This window comes from Mesoplodon mirus, assembly GCF_964341445.2.
Source record: "Mesoplodon mirus genome assembly, chromosome: 11".
Lineage (NCBI taxonomy): Eukaryota > Metazoa > Chordata > Mammalia > Artiodactyla > Ziphiidae > Mesoplodon > Mesoplodon mirus.
Genome location: NC_138987.1, coordinates 52,901,567 through 52,917,570, shown reverse-complemented (window position 1 = coordinate 52,917,570; position 16,004 = coordinate 52,901,567). Strand labels below are relative to the sequence as shown.

Sequence of the window (16,004 nt, the reverse complement as noted above, 5' to 3'; positions counted from 1 at the left end):
ACCAAAGAAGATATACAGATGGTAAATAAGCATATGAAAAGATGCTCAACATCTTTTGTCCTTAAGGAAATACAAATTAAAACAGAGATACAGAATGGCTAAAATTGAAAAATCTGACAATATCAAATGCTGACGAGGATGTGGAGCAACAGGAACTCTCATTCATTGCTGGTGCGAATGCAAAATGGCAGAGTCACTTTGGAAAGCAGTATGATGGTATCTTACAATGCTAAACATAGTCTTACCATATGATCAAGCAATTGTAATCCTAAATATTTGCCCAAATTAGTTGAAAAAGTATGTCCACACAAAAACCTGCATACAAATGTTTATAGTGGCTTTATTTATAATTGTCCAAAACCAAAAGCAACCAAAATGTCCTTCTACAGTTGAACGGATAAGCAAACTGGTACATCCAAACAATGGAAGATTATTCAGCAATAAAAATAAGCTATCAAGCCACAAAAGACATGGAGGAACCTTAAACACATATTGCTTAGTGAAAGAAGCCAGTCTGAAAAGGCTACATACTGTATGATTCCAACTATATGACACTCTGGAAAAGGAAAAACTATACAGATATAGTTAAAAAAAAAAAAAAAGAAAGAAAAAATCAATAGTTAGCAGGGGTTAGGAAGGGAGGCAGTGAGGACAAATGAATAGATGAAGCATAGAAGATTTTCAGGGTGGCAATAGTATTCTGTAAGATAATATAATCGTGGATACATGATATTATGCATGGTCAAAACCCACAGAAGTTATAACACAAAGAGTGAATCCTAATGGAAACTATGGACTTAGTTAATAATAATGTATAAATACTACTCATCAATCATAACATATGTACTACACGAATTCAAGTGTTAATATTAGGGGAAACTGCACAGGGAAGAGGGAGTATATGAGAACTCTCTGTACTATTAGCTCAACATTTTTATAAATCTAAAACTGCTCTAAAAATAGTCTATTAAATTTTTTTAAAGAAATAAGATAAATATTACCACTCTACTATAATATAACTGTTCTGGAAACATTAGATATTATAATTGGATGAGAGGACAAACTAAGAGGCATAAATACAGAAAACAACCACCAGTTAAAAATACAGTAGAAGTTAAGATCATTTATGGTTAACAAGAAAAAAGAACTATAACTAGCAATAAACTTAATAAAGTTGCAGGATTTATGTGAAGAAAATGTTAAAGCTCTACTGGGGTGAAAAAGACTATAATACCATGGGATGATACTTTTTTCTTGTAAGGAAAAAATCAATACTGGAAAAATATTCACTACCTAAAAACAAACAAAAATACCTATTCACTAAAAGGAATTAAAATGAAAATCCCAACATGCTTCCCTGAGGGAATCTCTGGAAACATTCTAAAGTTCATTTGAAAGGATAAATATCTGTGCAGGTATCAAGTCTGATTTACACATCACTCTAATTTCAAAACCTAACACAGTGCCTGGTGCAAGGTAAGTGCTTGAAACAATAATGAGAAACACTGAAAAAGAAAATTAGGAGGCAGAACTTGCCATCCAACATCAAAACTGAAAGTCACAGTATGATAAGGACAGAGACCACTGGGATAACAAGTGATTCAGAAACAGAAAAAGCATACAGAAATTTAGTACATATCGAGGGTGGCCATTTGAATGCCTAAAGGAAAAATGCACTCATCAATATGTTAGTCATTTGGGAAACAATAGAGTTAGATTCACACTTCACTTTATACATGAAACTAAATTACAGATGGATCAAAAAAAATATTAAAGTGCAGAAGGCAACAAAATGTGCATTTTATGATCTAAGCATTGAGAAGGTCTTTCTAAACATGAAATAAAAACCATTAGTTTTCCTAGTCTGTCCACTGAAAAGTCCTAGAAGCAATAACCAACTTAAAAGCAATGGGTACTCCCTGAAGCCTAGACTAAATATCACTGCCCATTAAAAGACACCAGACGTCCTTGGAGAAATAGTTGATTCCTCATATGGGGCAGGAAATATACAAGTTAAGTCTGGAACATTTCATCTAACAGAGAGCAAGGAAGCTATCAAAGACATATTAAGATCACAACCAGATTGAAGAGGCCTTCACTGGCCAAAGATGGGACAATTTGAATACGAAGAAGGATATAATAACTGCAATGCACTGAAATACCTCACATATGTTTATGTTCATAAGTTCGTTCCCAATGATACTAAAATCAAAAGCAAATAAAAAAACAGAAAACCTAACCTCATAGTCAGCTTTGTGCAGTGTTAGTAAACAACTCATTATTTTGAAAATTGGTTAATAAGAGAAATAATAATCTCTCTAGACTTTTCTCTAGAAACTATTCTTCAGAGAAATCAGAGTTGATAAAAAGGAAAGTTTTACATTTTATAAACAATAAAATAATGTATCTAGGCCATAATTTTCAATGGCTGTTTACATCACAAAAAGAGACACAAGATAGTACCTATCGCCTGATGGAAGTACACAATGCTATTTCTAAAACACTCTTCATAAAAATCAAACTGGAATCTGATCAAACATCTGGATGGACCTAACTACTAACTTACAGAAAATTCAAGGTCAGAGTAACATGCTACACAATAGCAGCAAAATCAGACTGTGATGCTCTAAAGGACAAATGACCTGCTTTTATCAACAAAAAACTGTGAGGAAAAGAACTGAGAGATGGAGGGGTAATCTACAGCTTAAAAGAGACTTAAAAGACTTCAACCACAGTCAATGTTTGAATCTTGGATTCCAGTTCAAACTCTAAGTAAACAGAAGACAAGCGGAGAAATGTAAACACTGACTGGCTATCTGAAGAACTCATAATATTGAAGAAATTAATGTTATTTTTCTGCAGGGGTATAACTTATGGTTAAAGAGTAGGGCCCTCAACTTTTAGAGATACATGACTGCAGATTAAAAAAGAAATTACTAATACGTGTGATGTAAGGGTAAATGGCGCATTTCACAATAATATATCAGTGAAGGAAATAATTTTAGTTCTGAATCTGATTGAAACAAGGAAGATTCTTCATTACTATTTCTGATCAGATATTAAAGAAATTAGAGAACAGCTATCTAGGGACAATAGCTACGACATGGATTACTCCACTTGGAATTGAAACTAAAAATGAATAGAGTCATCCCTTGGTATCCATTGCGGATTGGTTCCAGGTCCCCCTTACATACCAAAATTTGCAGATGCTCAAGTCGTTTATATAAAATGGCAAAGTATTTGCATATAACCTAAGTATATACTCCCATATACTTTAAATCACTTATAGATTACTTATAATACCTAATACAATGCAAATGCTATGTAAATAGCTGTCAGCACACGGCAAATTCAAGTTTTGCTTTTTCAAACTTTCTGGAATTTTGGGGGAAGTATTTTTGATTCATGTTCGGTGGAACTCTCAGATGCAGATATAAAGGGTCAACTGTAATAAAAGCCTTTACTCTCCTCACATCCTTATGCTCTTGGTATCCTAAGCTTCTCATAGTTCCCTGGGCATAACTAGCTCCTTCTATAATTCCCTGCACTTGCTATGCTGACTGGAATTATTTTTGCATGACAAATTCCTACTCATTCTTTAACAACCAAAAGAAATGTCTATAGCAAAACTTTTCTAACCACCCCAGCATTATATTAACTGTCCATTATGCTGCCAATAACGCTATAAGACTATCTTTGTACAGTACTTATTTAAACTGTAATTTTTTTGTTTTTTGGATCTGCTTCCCTAAAAGCTGAGAGTGATCTTTTAACTCTACCTCCTAGCACATGAACCCTTCTAAAAGGGTGCTCAGTAAGTATCTGCAGAATCAAAGTGAACTTATTTACCAAATGCAGTATCTAAAAATGACTTTAAAAATTGATAAGGTCTAAGAAGTCTTGTTGAGTCTTTTCCAGAAAAGACTTAAAAAGAAGAGGTAGATCATCAGATTCTGTAACACTAATCCTACTAGCAAGATGGGAAACTGCTGTGCATTTGGGTTCATTAACTCTTCCAGGAAATTTTTTTTTCTTGAAATACTCTAACACTTCATCTAAAGAAGCTATTCTCAAACTTTTTAGTCAACAAACAGCATTAACTGACTACCTACTCCATCAGCTACTATTTTGCAATGGAAAAACAAAATCTCAAAAAAAAAAAAAAGTAAAGAATAGAATTTGACATCAGTGAAAGAAGTTTCAAATTAACTTACAACATAAACTTAAAAAAATGGTCAAATTAAATAAATGAAAGAAATAGAACCTAAAGCACTAATTTTAAACAAGCTTTTTGACAGATTTTTACACTATGACCTAGATATGCATACTTATATTATATACATATATAGCTGAAAACAATACTTACCCTTACCAACATAATGGAATCTGATATATTTTATTCACTTTTTTACTGAAATGAAAAACAAGCAAAACCCTCCTGGTAGACTTGCCAAAATGATTTCATGACCCCACTGCTGGGTTGAGATTTAAAGTTTGATAAACACTGCCCAAAGAAATTTTGCATACTATTAATAATCCCTAGGCTACACTGACAGCCACCATCCTACAACAAATCTATATATGAAATCTGTCTATATCATAAAAATTATGAATAGCAAATACAATTTTCAAAAGGATGAGGCAATTTCTGCTATAGTTAGGAAAAGTAAAATGGCATCTATGATACCTAAAAAAATGAAGGATATTATGTCTATTAAGACAAGTGCCTTAGTCTTAGAGCTCTAAAAAAGTGACAAGGCAAAGGTTCTTAGCTGAGCACTGTTAAAGGAACTGAGATTGTAGTTTAAACAATATTATCCTCAAGTTCAATATTATTCACAAGTTTTCCTTTAAGTCTAAGAAAGCCTTGTTTAAGAAGTTCAATTCCACTTATTGTTCATCTTAGTTATTAAACTGTGAGATAATATGGTTTTAAAATTTTTCATGGGGTGTCCAGCTTAAACTCAAATTTAAAACAAATCATTCTTCAATAACAGATTATCTTTAAGTTTCTGTTATATAGGAATTCTATGACTACCACTAACTTCAAGTCACTTTAAAAAACCTATCTCTTTTCATAGCCAAATATAAAATCAAATTCTTAGCTGATTTTCTTTTGTTAAAAACGAATACTGAAATATTCTCTAATAACTATCATAAGGCAATGAAGCTCTTTCCACCATCTATATAAATTTCTTGGCTTAGGTACCACTGGATCTAAGTAAATATCACTTCTAACATAAACTATTTTTGCTAAAAAGTTAGTGGTTTCAAAAGAAAATTTTCATGAAATCAGAGATGACAGAAATTTAAATACAAAGGCATTCCAGAATAAACAGCATTTACATATAACAAATAGAACTGCCATTTACTTTTTACAAGATTGCCACAGACACATGAAGTTGTGCCCAGGTTTTCTCACTGGATCTCCATGTTGACTAGATGCACTGAATGGAGAAGGCTGAGAACTGTTAGGCTGGCTCTGTACTTGAACAGCTGGTGAAGGTGTCATAGGAGTGTTCTGTGAAAAAGCACAACCACACAGTTTGTGAAATGACACTGAAAAACATTCATATCTTACAGCATAGGCTTATGAATTTGATTACATTGATAGTTATGCACTTCCAATATATAAAATTTACATTTGTAATTTTAATGATTACCTTTTAGAAACTCTTTTAAGAGATAACTAATTTTAGAAATATGTTTAGGAAGTCAAATTCATTTCATATGAATTAGAGCAAGATTGCATTGTTGTTACTGTCACAGAATATACATTAATTAGAATTAAGATTTTTAATTAATAAAATTGGGTAGAAACACAATTATAGATTAAAAAGAGAAATTTATTATAAATTCACCCATTTGATTTACTTACATATATTCTTCACAAAAAAATCAACTGCAAATTATTTCTTCTTTGTATAATATTTCCTTTAAGATTTTAATGAATATAAAACAATATATAGTAAAAAGCAAGGGGAATTTCAGATGTTAAAAATGATGTAACCATATAAGTAGAATGTTGTAAATATTACTTTGTAGCAAAAGCTATTTTAACTAACAACTTTAGTCTTTAAAGTTGCTCCGTTATAAATTTTGATGGATAATACAAGGATTCTAATTGTATGCATAAGTCTTTTTAATATAAGCTACATTTTTTTCCCTCTTCTATATCCCATCCCTTCTCTCTGAAAAACACATAATAATTATAATGTAGCTTAAAACAATTTGAGGCAATACATTTTCTTTGAAGTTTAACTCAGATTTCACTGATAACATACATAGCACAAAGGAAAAAATACTAAATTTCTCACAGAAATGGTAGCACATCATTTTCCAAACATTGTTTAAAGGTAATACATTTAAACTTTGGGAAAATATTAAATATATTTGTTTATTTATAAGGTAATATTGGAAATAGTGGAGCAAAATTAAGTTAAAAATTGCTGAAAACCTCTTACTGAAAGTCATAATAATTTTTTAAAAATAGACAAAACACAAACACATAAGGCCACGGCCCAAAAATGAATAAAGAAAATAAAACGCCAAAAGAAAAGGTTCTTAGAAATGTGAAGTCACAAGAACTTTTGAGTTCCAAGTTCTAAGAAAAAAAAAATCTACTTTGGGATGTGATTTAAGTTATTTCTCTTATAGGGTCCCACTCTTATTATTTTATCATGTTGTTAGTGAGAAAACATATACATGCATGAAAAACATGCATTTTGGGGCAGTACAGGTATCATGGATAGGATGTGCACTTTCCAGCTTGACAGATCAGGACTCAGAATTTCAATCTACCTTCTAACTAGCAATGTGACCCTGGGCAAACTACTTAACCTCTCTGATCCACAATTCCCTCATCTATAAAGTGTAAATAATAAAATCTAACTTTTGGGATGGTGGGAAGACTAGAGGAACTATACACGAAGAGCCTGGCTCTGATTCTCAGTAAATGCCAATTGTTACAATTATTATTTATACTAATAGAGAAGTCCAGAGGGGAACCGTATTTTGGAGGAAAGATGATGAGTTCACTTTGGAGACAGGGACAGATCAATAAGTGCAATTATCTATCAATAGAAGTTAAAGCTGGGAACATGGATTGACAATCATTCACCTGTGGATTCTTAAAGCCATATAAACTAAGAGTAAGAAAGCAGAACTGGGGGGTTTTGGGGTGGGGGTGGGGAGAGAAGAGGATCGGAGAGAAAGGAAGGGAAGATAACATTAGAATCAATCTATTTACAACAACAACAGCAAAAAATTAGTCAAACTGTTTCCTTGAAATGAAAATACTGCATAAAAAATTCCAGGAAACTCTAATAAGTAGGAGTAACCAAGAGGATCAGTTTGAGCCAAATACAAATACTGAAGAGTGACACAAATGTAATCCCAGAATTTTAACTAAAGGGTAAATTTGTCAGAGCTATCAAATTCCCTCATAATGAACTTTCTGGTTCCCTACACTATTACCATTTACATTAGGTATTTTATTGACTCTCCTGTCATATATTTGTAAATTAAGCTTATTTTTGTTTTTTAACTGCTAACAAAGCTTTATCCTATTTATCCTATTTTTTCTTCTTCAATGAGGAACTCTTACCAGTCTCATACAGAAAAGTTAAATAACAGGGAATCATAGGGTATTTTAGCCCCAATTGTTAATGATTAATGAGGGATGTGGCAAGGATGACTGAAGTTATTAATCCAAGCTGTTAAATTAAGAAGGAATAAAAGACATATTAACCAAATGCAATGTGCAGAAAACTTGTAGATCCTAATTCAAACAAAACGTTTAAGAAACACATTTTTAAAGACAACTAGGGAACACTGAGCATGAACTGGGTGTCATATAATATTAAACTACTATTATCCATATAATGGATATATATATATATATATATATATATTTGAAAGTATTTATAAATATATACTAAAGTATTCATGGTGAAATGAAATAATGTTTGGGATTTACTTTATTTTTACTTCAGGGAAAAAAATGGTGGTGGGGAAGAGATGAAACTAGAAAGGCAAAATAGTGACAATATCTAAAGCTGGGTGAAGGATACATGGAGGCTTATTGGCTCTACTTTTCTGTATGTTTAAAATTTTTCACAATAAAAAACAAGAAACAAAAAAAATTAAACAGAGATAAATATATCAATGAAACAAAAAGAAGTACAGTACTTATAAAAGGTACCAAATGAGAAATTCCAAGACTCATATTTTCTTTGACGAAAGGAGTGTTTTTAGGTTTCCTCCTATAATAAAAAATTACACATTTCTTTCAACAAAACTAATTTTTAAATAGGTTGTTTATATTGTATTGCATGTTTTTCCAAGTACTACTTAAATTAATTATGTTTTAAGAACTAGGTCTTTTACATAAGATGCAAAATATATTTCTTTTAGGATGTAAAAGTGCCCGATCGTTAACAATAACCTTAACTCAAATGTAAATGTAAAAGTAGGTCTCAAAATCATGTTTTTGGAATGATCACTCTTCAGCAATATTCTTTACCATTGCTCTACTCTATTGAGGTAGAATTAATTTTTCATAATATAGTACCTCTCCAGTAGTGTGTGACCAGAATAGTAAAACTACACAAAGAATATGAAATAATTCTGATTCCTTTTGTAATGTAAAATTACCTAAAAATGTTAATGTAGCAGTTTTATTTTTGGCAAAGATATTTCTTCTTGTTAAAATAAGAAATTATAACCTTGCCTTTATTATCTTTTCAAGAATAAACTACAGCTGAAAATTCTAGACTGTACTGATGATATTTTCTGATATATGATGGGATTTGAAGTTCTTAAACGTTTACTTTCTTATTAATATTAAGCTTTAAAAAAAACCTTAGGGGCTTCCCTGGTGGCGCAGTGGTTGAGAGTCTGCCTGCCGATTCAGGGGACACGGGTTCGTACCCCGGTCCGGGAAGATCCCACATGCCGCGGAGCAGCTGGGTCCGTGAGCCATGGCCGCTGAGCCTGTGAGTCCGGAGCCTGTGCTCCGCAACAGGAGAGGCCACAACAGTGAGAGGCCCACGTACCGCAAAAAAAAAAAAAAAACCCTTAGAATAAGACTAAAATTTAAACATTCAAACTGTGTTAGAAAAACTACAAAGTCATAATTTATTTTTCTCAAAATAAATTATTTACTAAGTAATAATGAAATACTGTGCTCAATTCTAGCTACACATTTTGAAAGCCACTTAGAATATGGAACCGGTTGAGGTAAACAGGATGATGAATAAACCAGACACTATAACACCTAAGGTCTAATTGAAATGATTAGGAAAATACATTGTAAAGAAGAGGTGAGTAAGGAGAGATACTTTTAAACGCTTGTAAGGGAAAAGAATTAGATTTACTCTAAATGTGATATAAAAGAGATTACATTTAGTCTAAATGCAGTACAGATCTTTAGAGAACAGAATTAAGACAATAATAGAAATCACTGGAAAAGAGGTCTCTGGGACTGTGGGAGAGTTAATTCAACTCTTAAAAATGAGGGTTATGGACAAGATAATATCTAAGGCTCTTTCTGCTCTAATATTCCCTTATTTTCCTAAACTATCCAGTTTTTTTCCTCTTATTAAGTATAACTAGATAACACATACATACCAAGCCTGTCTTATAAGAACACATTGAAATGTAAACAAAAAAATACATTTAGTGGTAATGACTTTAATTATTACAGTGTACTACTAGTCTACTAAGCAGTAATACTCTTTAAAAAAAACATTAAAATGACATTCTTGTGACTTGCTAAAATGATTTTCTATGGCTATGACTAAACACTGCCCCCTTGAGGCTGCAGGTATGCTTTCTGATGGGTTGAGTAACTTTTCAAACGCTTTATCAAAGAAAGAAAGGGACCAGGAAGATACCCATATTCAGTGTTGGCACCATTTCAGAAAGGATTCATGTATGAAGGACAAGAAACTGAGGAGCAGCATCTATAAAATGCCTTAAATAAGTACATCCTTAAGTAAACTATTTTTATATACAAGAATTAGGTATGGCATCAGATCATGGGATGAACAGATACAGATATACTCAACATGTGTTTTACATGCTCCTGAAAAAGACAAGTCTTTAGGTAAGTATTTATAACTAATTTTCTTCCATTTTTATTATTTTACATGCCAATCTAATACTATGCCTCCAGCAGATACAAATTCATGAATAGTGGAAGAGAGTATGGCTTTCAGAAACGGTACCCATATTCTTGCACTCTAACTTGCAAATGTAACAGATTGAAAAAAAATAGTTACAAATAAAGAAATGTGCCTTGAAGTGCAATTTATTTTGTATTTATATAACCTACCCAGCTAAATACTACTTAAAAACAAAATCTATGGTTATATTATTAACTTTCACATATCTTTCTCCTTTATTTGTTGCTAGCTTTTTTTCTGTAATGAAATTAATACAGCTGATTAATGGGAGTGAGAAGGAACAAAACTGGGCGAAGAAAAATTAAGTAACAATGGTATTAGGAAGGATTACCCGTTGGCCATTCTCAACAGGGACGTTTCCCTGCAGTCTTTCCAGCTCTGAGCATTCTGCAAAAGTCTGGAAGTCCCTTCTTGGGGTAAAGGTGCCTCCTTAACATCCCCAGACCCCTTAAAATGGTGGAAATAACAAGGTATGGCTAAAAAAAAAAAATCACATTTAAATTCCTCTATTTCATTTACCCCTTTAAAGTACCAATTCAAATAGTGAATAAAATGGTGTTAAACCAAGGCCTAAAATGCAACTTTGAGAGTATATAAAGAAATTTAAAGACTCTGGGCAACAATGGAAATGGTTTTTTATTAGCAGGCTCTTAAGAAGGCCCAACGGCCTCCCTTCAAAGGAAACTTATGATTCCATCTTGAACAGTTGATAATTTTTTAGCCTTTATAGGTACCTTATCTTATATATAAAGGTAAAATATACCTGCACCATTATTGAGCGACAGACAGTGTAGCAGGCACTGTGCTAAGAGTTATACATACACATCCTGTTTTTTTGTTTCTCATTCTCACAGACACCATGTATTTATGTCTCTTTTTCCTTGCAAAGTTATAAATTTCTACATGCCAACCAAATACCAACTTTAGGTCGTAGCTATTTTAAATAAACTACATTCCTGGGGAGAATACATAAAAAGTTTATACACATTTTTCAGATTAGGAATAAAATATATTAATTTTATGGCTTGAGTTAGATGTATGCATGTCCAATATGTTAAATTCTAGCATTAATATCCTAAAATTATCATTCGGTGGTACTCACATCCTATAGCCTAGTAGTTAAAATAATCAATATGTTACATATAAAAGGGATATCTAGAACTTTACAAAGAAATCTTTTAGAATAGTGGAGAAACGGGTTAATAGCATGAGTTTTGGTTTCAGACACACACCCAGGTTTCAGTCCTAGTACTACCTCATATTAGCTGGTAACCATGGGCGGGTTATTTAGCATTGGAGGGCCTCATCTCTAAAATGAAATTATAATTTTTACCTAATACACTTTCTTTGAGGATCAAATAACAAAATGCTTTAGTGCAAAATTCCTAACACAGGTCCCAGTCTTATTGTTCGTTTTTTGTTATTTAGGTATCATTACTGAATATAACCACACTAGAAGGTTGACACAAAAAATGAGGGTGGATGAAACAATTCCATAGTAATAGAGGTTTTCTCTAATTTGGCTTGGTCTACTATAACTCTTTAGGATTATAAAGGAATCTAAAAGGAAAAAAAAAGTCAAACACACAATCAAGATGAATTGGGAAATTATTAAATATAAAATTAAAACAATGTGTTGAATGCTTACTATATGTTAGACACTTCATTATTAAAAGAAACTTTTTTAGTGTGCTTAATAAATGAAAAACTCAACTTGTAAAAGTTTGAGTAAAAATGGTTTAGTATTTTCCACTAAAACTCCTTATTAATTATCGCCATGTATATAATATCCACTAAAGAATACTCAACCTATTTAGGTAGCTTGAAATAGATCTAAGCAATACTAACATATGAATTAAAAACCTCATTCTGCCCCCAGAGCAGCTTTATCCATTCACATGAAGAAAGACGCATATTAGTGAATGACGTGCTCTGAAGCAAGGGATTCTTCGTTTTTTCATCTTCCATTTTGCTCCCCACCACCACCCCTGCTTTGCCATCTAGATTTGGTACTAATACCAACAATCTGCTGTTATCATCATAAGCACAGAGAAGAAACCCAAGCCAGAAGGATGCTAGAAGAGTTGGCAACAGTCACAGAAGGTTCTGGCTATGTAGTAATTAGGAAAGAGAGAATGAAGTAGTAGTAATCCAGGAAATAGCATATAAGATTGTCCTTAAAATCTTTACAGGCTGATTGGACCCTCAATTCAGTAGCACTGATTCAAGAAAACACTTTTATTTACTAAGGCATGCAGAGACAGGATAGTATATATTAAAAAGGGAATAGCAGAAACATGACAGTAGAGCAAAGGAATAAGAGACAAAATTTAAAATACTGGAATAGCTGAAACAAATTGAAATTATAATAAATAAACCTTTTTAAAGAATAAAGGCAACTAATTCAATACATAGATATAACAAGAACACACGATAAAATTCTTATGGAATTCACCTTTTTTACAAAAGTACTGTGAAAGGAGACACAAAAATACACTCATGTCAAAATCAAATACAGAAATCCCCTTTTGGAGAACCCTTAGCAACCCCGCACCCCCTAACATAGGAGACTAAGTTACGTTTTAAAAATTCCCCCAAAGACGTTAGATTAGAAGTGCTTCTCTATCTTGGCTCTACAAAATTACTAATTTGGGTCTATAACAAAACAGAAAGATGCTTTAAACCATGTGCTAAAGTTAACAAGTGAAAACTGTTTGACATTACAAAAAACAGAGAAAAATAAAAGAGCAAAACAGCTTAAGTACATTGATGAGCCGACCCAATTAACTTTTCAAGGTAAAACATGGAAAAACAGTGCATTTCCCCCTAAAATCATATTTACACATCAAGATTTCTGTAAGAGAAATGGGATAGGAGAGTGACTCACCTGTGGGACCACATTCTGTACGTAGGTTGGTGGGTGCTGCTGCTTTTGCTGAACAGCACTCTCTATTGCTACTTTAGCTACAGTGCTTGGATCTGCTCCTGCTGGCACGGCAACCATTGTTGCACTGCAGCCAGCATTGTTGGGGTCACTGATTGTAACAATTCTAACTCCCACTTTATTTGGAATTCCTGTGACTGTTTCCCTATCATTATCCTCTGCTGGCCTCTTCACAGTTTTGCATTCTACTGTGCCATTTGTAGACCGAACGTCAGATGACAGGGCAGGAAAATGGGACACTCTTGATCCTGAGTGGGGAACGGCTATGATTTGATGCCCCTGTATAACAGAGGTTGTAGAATGTGGTGAGACAACTACACTTGGGCGTTGCTGAGGCACATCTGAATTCAAACTTGAAGCTAGAGGTCCATTAGGCAAATCAGTACCACTAAATTGCTGTGTTGCCACATTTGAAGCCTCCTGTATACTGCTCACAGATGGCGAACCACCCAAAGTTAATACAGGTCCATTAGAAATTCTTTCTAGTTGATCACCTTTGGCAGTATCTTGCTGAGTGGCATCGAAAGTCCCTTGTGGTTCCATTGGAGATATCTCACCATTTCCTACATGATTGGAAGTTTTGTGATTTGGAATGTTTTTGCTTAAATGAGAAACATCTCCTTTATCAAAATCACAGATTCCATTAACTAGAGGTTTTTTCAAATCACTTTTAATATCCTGCATGTCCATTTGTTCTGAGTTCTGTTTTCCAGATGCTCCATTCTCACCTAATTCTAATGATGGCCCATTACTGATTAGTGAGCACTGATTAGCCTCACTTTGAATTTTCCCTGAGTTTGAAGGAGGTAGACTTGAGTCACTGTACTTTCTCCCATTTAAAAGACTTCCCACCTGCATTTCATTTTCCTTCGTATCCCCATTGCTGGTGTTCGTGGTTCCTCGTCTGCAGGATGGGTTCTCCATGACTTCAATTTTACGTTCATGAACATGTAAACCTGTTGCTTCTTTTGCTTCCTCTTCCTTTTGGCAAATTATTTTATCACCTTTGAATGGGGGAGTAGCAGTAGTACAAGATGATTGTCCAGCTGGAGATGCTTGAGAGGCTGGAAGCGTTTGCACCTGAAGTCCAACTCCTGCCTGGGTCCCGCTCATGGTAATTCCTGCTGGAGCAATGAGCTGAGTTGTATTTCCCTGACTCACAGTTGCAGTTGCAAAACTTGTATTTGGCACAACTGTTATGGTTACCTGGTTGCCAGAAGTCCCTTGGAAAATGGTTGCTGGGCTATTTGAGATCAGCGGACCTGGCAATATTTGTAAGTTCGAGATGGGCACGGTTTGCACTCCCCCTGTGGGTGGCATCGCACTTTGGACCAACTGAACATTTTGCTGCCCAACCAATAGCTGCTGAGCTGGAGTTTGCCCCTGCACTCCAAAACCTGCTGCTTGATTATTGGCCACCTGGTATACCACCTGAGGGCTAGGAGCTCTTGCATTATTAGGGGGAGGAATCTGTGGAGCTGGGAGAATAAGCTTACCACCCGGAGTTGAAGGACCACGCTTTGGAAGCAGCAACTGTTTTATCAGACTCGACTCACCAGAAGCAGGCTGACCAACTCCTGCATTTGTTTGCTGTGGTTGAACCTGCATTTGTACTTGCTGTGGCTGCTGAACTTGTACTTGTACCTGTTGTGGTGGGGGTGCTGGTGAATGCTGCTGCTGTTGCTGCCTTTTCACAGATAGCATTTGACTGACAGTAGGAGGTGGTCCCTGTGACTGAGGGGTGGAAGAAGATGACACGGCAGTAGGGACCTGGCTATTAGTAGCTGGGACAGGTGATGGTGAGGAAGATGGAGTAATGTTTGGTTGTCCAGCTAACTGAACTGCCTGACCAGCTGGAAGAGCTGCTGGATTAGCAAGAACAATTTGGTGAATGGCTGGTGCGTAAGTTTGACCTTGTTGAGCTGGCTGGCTTACAATCACTACACTTTGTTGGGTTGGCTGCTGTGGTTGTTGAATAGGCTGTTGGACCACCGTTGATGAAACTTGCTGAGAGGGGAGAGGTTTGGGTGCAATGTTCTGAAACCCTACCCTTGAGGGCTGTGGACTCGGGACACCAGCAATGGTAACCATTTGTCCTGTAGCTACCTGAAAATTCTGTACTGAAGTTGCCGAGACAATGTTGGACGCAGAAGTCGTTACATACTGTGGGGGTGCTATGAGAACAGTGTCCTGTGGCTGACCGCCAGCTGACGTCTGCTGAGACGAAGTCTGCATGGGTTGGGGCGATGTGGTGATTAACTGTTGACCCTGTGAAACTGCAGAAGTACATGCTGGCATGTTCTGTACTCTGCCAAATATATGACTCTGTGGGACACCTTGCTGAATTACCGTAACAGGAGTGCCAGAAGGTATCTGTCCTGGTACCACTGTGTGTAATGGAGACTGTTGTGGAATTACAGATGGATGGTGAAGCAATGTCTGGGAATTCACAACTGTAACAGGTTGGGGCCCTGTACTATGATTCTGAACCACAGAACTCTGAGCAGTTCCTCCTCCCACAGCAATACTAACAGGAACTGCTGTCTGGGGTATAGAATTCTGGATTACTGTAGCCTTAACGACTTCACAAGGAATTGGAGCTTTATTTTGAATGACAGTCACCGGAGCACTTTGCTGCTGGTGGGTATGAACTGAAGGATTTGGTGGAATTCTTGAAACAGTCTGTGCCACGGTATGAACACCTTGTACTGGAAAAGACATTTGTGTTGCAGTCAAACTTGAAGATTGGTTGGTAACAGGAGTCCTCTGAAAATGGTTTCCTACAGTTTGTGGTCCGTGAGGGATTCCTGAAAATATAGGGAAAAGTCAAAATTCATAATGAAATGACTGCAAAGCTGCATGTAGAAATTATT

The 16,004-nt window shown here is 34.9% G+C and overlaps 1 protein-coding gene across 2 annotated transcripts in view; it reads right to left on the bottom strand.

Moving 5' to 3' along the window:
• The window catches only part of ARID2 (AT-rich interaction domain 2), a 164,481-nt gene that overhangs the window by 29,050 nt on the left and 119,427 nt on the right, over positions 1 to 16,004 (bottom strand). For both annotated transcript variants that reach the window (XM_082636994.1, XM_082636995.1), the window contains 2 exons: positions 13,075 to 15,938; positions 5,373 to 5,521 (listed from right to left, as the gene is read on the bottom strand). In XM_082636994.1, coding sequence (XP_082493120.1) covers positions 5,373 to 5,521; positions 13,075 to 15,938 — 3,013 coding nt within the window. The remainder of the gene's footprint in view (positions 1 to 5,372; positions 5,522 to 13,074; positions 15,939 to 16,004) is intronic.